The following is an 8529-nucleotide window of genomic DNA, read 5'->3' on the forward strand; positions in this document are numbered from 1 at the left end:
ACATGAGATCAATCTGCTCCCCTGCCGTGATCTGGTGTGAGGGGTGATGGATCAACATGTAAGTGGGTGGGCGCGTGCCAGGCGGAAGGGCGGGTAGGGGTGGACGCGGGCGTGGGGCCCGCGGCCGGCGGCGCGGCTCAGCGGGCCGTTTGTGGCGCCAGCATCAGCCGCTGCCAGAGGGGGTCCTCAAAGCGCAAGCAGTTCAAGCGGTCGCAAGCACCTGTCCTGCCTGGCGGCGCTGCAGGTGACTATCTGTGAGGGGCCCCGCACTGGCCGCATCAATCCAAACGGCCCTGGCTGACGCCACCCACAACCCCCACCCGCACATTGGCACCCTGCTGGCTGAAGCACGTTTTGCAATAGACAGAATGATGCGCAGGATGCACAATGCAACGAGCTGGCCCCCACACCATGATAAAGTTGTCCATGAATCCAAAGGCCACGAAGGGTATGCCTTTGGTAAACGCCACCCAAACCAGCTGCCGCGTCGTGAGCGGCGGCACCTCCGCCGCGCCGCCGCTGCCGCCGCCGGGCGCCCCCGTGTCTGCGCCCTCGCCATCGCTGTCGTCGTCGGGTGCGAGGACTGCGGCTCTGCGCGGGCGCGGTGCGGTGCGCGCGTTGCGAGGGGGGCGTGCCGCTCGAGCGGATGCTGCACAACCAATTGCGGGCCCCGCTGGTACGCTTGCCGCTGCTTGTATCACTGTTTTTATGTGCCGGCGCCCAGGGTTGGGAGTGCAACGGTTTGCTTTTACCACCGGAGGGCGCTCTGAGAGGCCCAGGCAGCAGGCGGCGGCCCCTGCGCAGCGGCGCTTGCCGCGCGAAAGCGGGCGCGAATCGCGAGAGGGCGGGTACCCCTAGATTGCTGCGCTGCAGAGTGAGCAGCACCTGTCGAGCGTCGGGGGCGGCTCCTTTGTGCGGCCGAGCGCTTTGAGCAGCTCCCGCCGCGAAGCGTCGTCGAGCGATTTGTTGAGCACGCTGGCCGCCGTCGATGCATCGTGCTTGAAGCTCGACAGCACTAGTGAGGCGAGTTCGGACTGCTGCGCCTGTGTCAGGCTGCGCGCCGCTCCTGCTGCCGCGGATGCCGTTTCTGACGCAGGTGCCGCGGCACCGCTCGGGCCACTGCTGCTTGCCGGCGCATCGGCCGTGGCATGGCTGCTGCTGAAGCTACGTGTGTCATGTCTGAATATACTGTCTACTATGCAGCGTGCTGTAAGCATCATGCCAGCAGCAGTTTGATCGGGCTTGGCGATCGATCGACCAAGCCCTCGCTGGGCTGTGCCCACAAGAAGGCGCTACTATGTGTTGGATAGCTTAAGAACACGTTGCTGGCGCTGGTCAGATACAAAGTCCTCAGATCAAAAGCTAGAGTGCACAGTGGTCGTCGTACAGGCGGTCGCAAGCCGTGAGAGAATGATCAAGACATAAGCATGGATATGTGAGGCCAATGAGCGATGGTGAGCAGCAATGCGCCTGACATGCACACAGGCCGGAGCGCATCTGCCAGCAGGCGTCCCCCATTGTAATCACTCGCCTTGAATGCAGTCAGAATCTAGATACAGGGGGCCTACCAAGACTACAAGTCAAGCTATCAAGTGAGTTTTGTGAGCCTAGGGACCATGCCATTTGCAGGGGCACAATTAAAAGGCGGTCAACTCCGGTCAACACCTGCTAGATGCTCATGAGTGCTGAGATTGCATGGCACACATACCTACACCATAACGCGCACCTGCCCATTACTCACGAGAACCACCAATTTCGCGTGTTGGCCCAGGTGGGGCCCAGGGATGGTGCGCCATCAGAGTACCCGGGCCTCAGCCCAAGGGCACTCATACAAATTTCAAGGTAAGAGAGAGAGAGAGAGAGAGAGAGAGACTACGCAGGCTGTGACGCCCGCGTAAATTAAGGAAGAGGGGGCTGGCTTGCGGGGGCCGAGGCCGCCGCGCCGCCCCCTCACCAATTCAAGGTAACAAAATGACACACTTAGACTGCATCACAATTGTCACATCACAGCAAAGATGTCCGATATAATCATGTTGGAAAGAAGAAAGCCCTCCGGGTCCGTCAGCCTCGCCGACACCACATCCCCCCACTCTACTGCCACCGCGTCTGCGCCCGCCGCGCCCACCACCGCCCCTCCGCCTCCCGCCGCCGCCGCGCGCCCGCTGCTGCTCGCGAGTGCAGTCCCTCCTTGCGCCCCTCGGAGCTCCACCAGCCCCTCGCACTCGTGACGGCGCAGCACGGGCAGCACCTTCTTGGCAGCTTCCTGCCCGTAATCGGTGGCCAGCCGCCGCAGGTCCAGCCCGTCGGCAGTCCGCAGGCCCAGCATAATGCTATCCAGCAGCCGCTCCTCCTGCGGGGTAGGTGGGGCAGGTGCATGCCGCGCAATGTGGACACGAAGAGAGTCTCGCGAGCGGGTGGAGAGGCGCCACGGGACGAGCGGCCGGGCGAGCGCGCGGCGGGCAGGGGCGCCGCTGGGGCCGCTCCGCCGCGCCTTGAGGGGCGGTCCGAGCGCGCAGCTCGTCGGCGCAGGGATGCCGTGCAGGGCAAAGTGGAGGAGCGACGGGCAGAAGGCAGGGTTGTTTCATTGAAGGTCCCCTGTGGGCGATCTAGCTCACAAACATGAGATCAAGCCGCCGCACGCCCCTCACCTGGGTCTCAGGCATGAGGTCGGCCCCAGGGATGCCCCCTCCGCCAGAGCCCCCTGCCTCCGCGCCGCCCGCCGCCCCTGCCGCCGCCGCCGCTGCCGCCGCCGCCGCCGCAAACCCGCGCGCCCACTCCTCATAGGCCCCTAGCTCCTTCGGTCTGCTGTACCGCCGCCCCGCAAGGTACGACGCCGCGCCGACGCCGAACGCGTAGTAAGGCAGCAGCTTCCAGTACACCTGGTTGTGGCGGCTGCGGTGGCCGGGCAGCGCGTAGCTGCTCACCTCGTAGTGCTCGTACCCCGCTGATGTCAGCGCCGCTGCTGCATCAGCGTACATGCCCGCAGCGTCGTCATCAGCAGGCAGCGGCGCCGCGCCCGGCGAGTAGCGGCGCGCGAACGGGGTGCCCTCCTCGACTTGGAGGTCGTACACGCTGATGTGGGGCGCCCCCGCGGCAACGGCCTCGGCGAGGGTGTCGCGCCAGCCGGCGCGCGTGAGGCCGGGCAGGCCGCTCATGAGGTCGAGCGACCATGTTTGGAAGCCGGCGGCGGCGACGGCTTTGAGGGCGGCGCGGGCGTCCGCGAGCGTGTGGGCGCGGCCGCAGGTCTGCAGGAGATCCTGTGGGTTGCGAAACGTGGCCACAAGGGGGGGGGGGGCGCTTGGTGGGGCGGTTTCCGGGCGATTGACATCTTGGTGCGTGTGTACGGCTCAGGTATACCACGGCTGACCACGGCCGACAGCCGCCACAGAAGAGGGCGGGGCAGCGGCAAGGGAGGCAACAAGTGGCATTGCGCTCATACGCTGCTTTGCCGCCCACTGCAGCGCTTCTAGAATTTACGGACAATCTGAAGATAACATGCACGGCGGGTGCCGCGCACCCAATGTGCACCCCGCGCATGCCTCCAGCCCCCGTCCCCCCAAAGCGTGTGCTGTTCCAAACCGCCCACGCCTTTAACTTCGCATGCCTCTGCGAGAGCTGTCCCTTGAGCTGCCGTGCGGAAATCCCGCTGTGTATATCCAGAAGCCCACTCGCGCCCGCGAGCGCGCACGCTCCCGACAGCGCGCACTGGTTTTCCGCCTGCTGCCCGCTGCCCCCAAGAAGCACACCTCCTGGAAGCTCTGCACCCCGACGCTCAGCCGCGTGAACCCCAGCTGTTTATACTCCGCCAGCAGGCCCGCGTCAAACGTCCCCGGGTCGGCCTCGATCGACACCTCGGCGCCGCGGGCCAGGCCGTAGCGGCGGCGGAGGGCGTCGAGAATGCGGGCCAGCAGGTGCGGGGGCACGAGCGAGGGCGTCTGAGGGGGTGGGTGGGGAAGGGGCGAGGGGGGTTTAGGGAGGGTCGATTTGCCTGTTGTTTGGGGGGGGGGGGTGCTGTAAGACGGGCGCGGCCGGAAAAGGGCTGTGCTGGGCTGCGAGGGGCGCCAGCAGTGACCACAGCGGCGCTCGCCAAAGAGCACCAACAGGCCAGGAAGCAGGGCGGCATGTCGCGGGCAGCGCCGCCCACTGCCAGGGCCGACTCGGCTCTTGGCAGGTGCCCCACATCACCCAAAGAGCCGGCTTGCACCTGCGCCCCGCTCACCCCGCCGCCAAAGTAAACGGTCTGCAGCGGCTGCCGATCTGGGTCATTCAGCACCGCGGTGGCGTCGATTTCCGACAGCAGAAGCTCGACGTAATCCGCCATGCGCCGCTGCACACCTGCCGGTAAGCGCATGCGCATGGAGGCGGCGGGGTGCCGGGTCGGTCGTGGGCCAAGGGGGGGGTCGGGGTTCGTGGCCGGGCACCTCGATTCGTAGGCGATCGTAATCGCCGTGAGCGGGGTCGTTGCGGGCGCCGCAGCCGCGCGCACGGCGCCGCTGATGGGGCCTCCCCAGGTGCGGGGCCGGAGCTCACGGTCTTTGCCGGGGTTGGCGCCGACTGCCTCGACTGGGAAATCGCAGTAGAAGCACTTGCGCTTGCAGAAGGGCAGGTGCACGTAGGCTGACAGCGCCGGGGGGCTGCCCGCGGCGCCATTGAACGCGGCAGCCGCGGCGCCGCCAGTAAAGCAGCAGCCAGCAGTGCCACTACTCGACCAGCGCGCCGTGCCACCGCCGCTGCTCCTCCTTCTCCGACGCTTGATAAGATCCGCTGGGGGCAAATGTTCGGCGTCAGCGGCCACATGCACGCCCCACCCCAATGGTGGAAGGCGGGCCCGCAGCAAGGCGCCGCCACCGCAGCAGCGCAGCGCGTGCAGCGGCATGCAGAGCGCGATGGCAACGGGTGGCCACGGTGAGCAACACACACTCGATGCAGGAGTTATAAAGTCTAATTGTTATCAATCCAGGCATACGGTCACGAACAAGTCGATCAGATTTGAAGCAGAGATATCAATGATGGGTGACAGGTGTGCCGGCTAGGGCATAGAATCCATTGTCTGTTAATGGAACGCTCCTTTCAAATTGTGACCTAATCATTGCGCCTGCGGTATTTGTGTTGTTTTCTGGAAAAATGGCCTTCGCAACTGGCTGTGCCCGGCTGCGCGGGGTCAAGGCCTCCCGTGCGGCCCCAGCGAGCCGCAATGCTCGTCTCGTGACAATGTGCAAGGCTCACAAGGTGGCAGTGCTGCCTGGTGACGGTATTGGCCCCGAGATCATGGACGCCGCACTCAAGGTGCTGACAGCAGCGGGCCGGAAGGAGGGGGAGACATTCGAGTTCAAGCACGCACTTATTGGTGGTGCTGCGATCGATGCCACGGGCAACCCGTTGCCCGAGGAGACGCTCGACATCTGCAAGGCCAGCGACTCGGTGCTGCTGGCCGCCATCGGCGGGTGAGCCGCCGCGACCGAACCGTACTGCAGCGCTCACCATCCTGCACTGGCGGATGCAGTTGATGCATATGTGCGCGCTCTTATGGTCGGCATAGATGCAGCACTGCCGCAGGGACAGCGGGAACCCACCCGCAGCTGCCGCCGCTGGCGCACGCCGTCAGCAACCGGCATCGACAACCGCCGCCCCCGCTCGCGCGTCGTCCCCGCGCCCCGCGCCCGCGCGCCGCAGCTACAAGTGGGACACCCTGCCTGCGGCGCAGCGGCCGGAGCGCGGCCTGCTGGGCCTGCGCGCGGGGCTCAACGCGTTCGCCAACCTGCGGCCGGCGATCGTGCCTCGGCAGGTGTGGAAAAACATGCGGACACGCACGCCTCCCTATGTGGCGCCACAAGCAGCAGCCCACTATCTCACTAGCAGCCCTTGTGGGACGATCGGAGCACCTGAACCAGCGCTTTTTCGATGGCGTGACTGCGCGCAGCAGGCGTGAGGCAAGAACGCGACCCCTGCACTGTAACCCAATCGCATCCTCGCCGACTTTTGCCCCCACCGCGCAGCTCGCGGACAGCAGCCCCCTCAAGAAGGAGATCGTGGAGGGCGTGGACATCCTCATTGTGAGGGAGCTCGTGGGCGGCATCTACTTCGGGCAGCCCAGGGTGAGCTGGGGCGGGAGCAGCAGGCGCGAGGGCAGCCGGGCGCGGAGGCTCCCTGGGTCCCCGCAACGAGCGTCAAGGGGCGCCCGGGGGCCCCGCGCAGCGATTTGCCGGCGTGCCGGCGGGCGGCACGGCCGCCCCGGGCAGCGGGCTGCGCCGTGATTTGCCGCAGCTTTTCCGCCGCGGTCTGCAGCAGCTCCAAGCGGCAGCAGCAGCACGTCGACACAACCCGGCGGCAAGCGCCATCCCAGGGCCCTCCATTGCTTTCGCACACTCTGACGTTGTCTCCAATCCAACGCCTCCTGTCCCTCCAGGGCTTTGGCACCAACGAGAAGGGGGACCGCATCGGCTTCAACACCGATGTCTACTCGGAGCCCGAGGTGGAGCGCATCGCGCGCGTCGCGTTTGAGGCCGCGCAGAAGCGCCAGAAGCGGCTGTGCAGCGTGGAGAAGAGCAACGTGCTGGAGGTGGGGCCCGGAGGGGTTGGGGGTTTGCGCAGGGAGGTAGCTGTTTGCTGCTCAGCGTGCAGGATGAGAGCGGCCAGGGTGGCAGCAACTGCAGGCGCACAGCAGTTTAAGGGGGCCGGCGTGCAGGTTGGCAGTACCACATGCAGAATGGCAGCATGCGGGAGGGTGGTGGGCTGGGAGGTGACGGCGGCTGGCATGATGGTGCCTTTACTGGGTTCTGGTGCAGACAAGGGGCGCCTCCGAGGTGTCGTGTCGCGTTTGCAGGCCGGGGTGGCCGTGGCAATGGCGCGACAAGCAGGGACCGGCCGCGGCGAAGCGTTGAGGCGCGCACTCATCAACTTGATCTTACCGGGGCCGCCCAGCCCTGCCAATGTGATGTGACTGTCGCATGACACCCCCTGGCCCCGTCCCCTGCCCCGTGGTCACTCCCCAACACACACACACACACACGTGCGCACGCGCGCGCGCGCGCACGCCACCCCCGCCAACCCCAGGTCAGCCAGCTGTGGAAGGAGGTGGTGATCCGCGTAGCCAAGGACTACCCCGATGTGGAGCTCTCACACATGTACATTGACAACGCCGCAATGCAGGTGACCAGGGGCACCCCTCCAAACTCCCAAAACGCTTTCAAACCACTTCTCCCCTCCCCAGCCCGGCAGCCGCCCCGAATGCGGGTGTCCGCTCGCTGCTCAAGGCAAGCCCTTCGCGCGGCCCCTTAGGCCGGCCGGGCGCCGGGGGCCTTGCCTTTCGCTAGCCAGGGACCCTGCGCCACGCCGAAAAACCCCGCCCCGCCCCGGCCGGCGCCTGCCCCGCAGCTGCTGCGCAACCCCAAGTACTTTGACGTGGTGGTCACCGGCAACATCTTCGGCGACATCCTGTCCGACGAGGCGTCCATGCTCGCGGGCAGCTTGGGCATGCTGCCCTCCGCCTCTATCAGCGGCTCGGGGCCGGGCATCTTCGAGCCCGTGCACGGCAGCGCGCCGGACATCGCGGGGCAGGACCTGGCCAACCCCATGGCCATGGTGATGTCGGCGGCGATGATGTGCAGATACGATCTCAAGATCCCGAAGGTGGGCGGGCGGGGCGGGGGCGCGGTGCGGCGTGGCGTGGCGCGCCGCGCGCGTGCGGTACGTCGGCGGGCGGCGGCGCGTGCAGGGCGCACGGCGGCGCGGCGCGGTTGCAGCTGCTCGACGGCGCGGCGGGAGAGTCGCACTTGACGCTCGCAGGCCGGACCCACAACGAGCCCTCTGCCCCCCTCAGAAACCCGGGCACCTCATTATCACGTCATAGAACCCCCATCCCACTTCCAGGATCCGCAAACCTTGGTCAACGCCACCGCCAACGCAAACCCACCGCATCCATCACCCACGCGCGCACGCCTAGGTGGCTGACCGCCTCGAGGCTGCGGTTGACCAGGCTCTTGACCAGGGGCTGCGCACCAAGGACTTGTGGAAGGAGGGCACCACCCTGGTCAAGTGCTCTGAGCTGGGGAACAAGCTGGTCGAGCTGGTGTAGGGGGCGCCCTCTGTTTTGCATTCTAAGGCTACCAGGCTTCCAGCGCCTGCAGGCTCCGGGCGCGTGGCGTCGGCAGGGGGCGGCCCCGCCGTCCGTGCTGTGTGGGTCGGCTGCGTATCCAACACATGTCACCACTTTGCATGAGTACATGTAATAAGTCGGAGCTGCTATGTCAGATCGGCGGTTGGTCAAGGGTGTGCAGCGCGACAGTGAAGAGAGCATGCACGTACTGACAACATACTGTACAGCAACGTGGCGGTGAAGAAAGGAATGCTTGGTGCAGCAGCTGCCACCCCAGCACCTATGGTGGAGAGTCAGCCCATCCTTGGAACAAGCTGCCATGTTCATCATTGGCAACCGCTTGCCGCCAGCTGCAAGGGCACCCTCATGAATGGACCCTCCTGGCCTGCCCAGCACGCAGCATCCATGCATACAGCGCCCACCCCACCCCACCC

The 8529-nt window shown here is 66.3% G+C and overlaps 2 protein-coding genes across 2 annotated transcripts; one reads left to right on the forward strand and one right to left on the reverse strand.

Annotated features, from left to right (window-relative positions):
• Nucleotides 1-1999: 1999 nt before the first annotated feature.
• Nucleotides 2000-4321, reverse strand: MNEG_8701 (oxygen-independent coproporphyrinogenIII oxidase; the record flags this gene model as incomplete). Its single annotated transcript, XM_014042827.1, has 4 exons — nt 2000-2350; nt 2649-3257; nt 3747-3935; nt 4220-4321. The coding sequence occupies 4 exons, from the start codon at nt 4319-4321 to the stop codon at nt 2000-2002; spliced, it is 1251 nt and encodes a 416-aa protein (XP_013898281.1).
• Nucleotides 4322-5211: 890 nt separating this feature from the next.
• Nucleotides 5212-8074, forward strand: MNEG_8702 (3-isopropylmalate dehydrogenase; the record flags this gene model as incomplete). Its single annotated transcript, XM_014042828.1, has 7 exons — nt 5212-5444; nt 5674-5785; nt 5997-6095; nt 6407-6559; nt 7054-7149; nt 7375-7629; nt 7943-8074. The coding sequence occupies 7 exons, from the start codon at nt 5212-5214 to the stop codon at nt 8072-8074; spliced, it is 1080 nt and encodes a 359-aa protein (XP_013898282.1).
• Between the last annotated feature and the right edge of the window lie 455 nt (nt 8075-8529).

The sequence above is a fragment of the Monoraphidium neglectum genome, assembly GCF_000611645.1.
Source record: "Monoraphidium neglectum strain SAG 48.87 unplaced genomic scaffold scaffold01682, whole genome shotgun sequence".
NCBI classification, from domain to species: Eukaryota; Viridiplantae; Chlorophyta; class Chlorophyceae; order Sphaeropleales; family Selenastraceae; genus Monoraphidium; species Monoraphidium neglectum.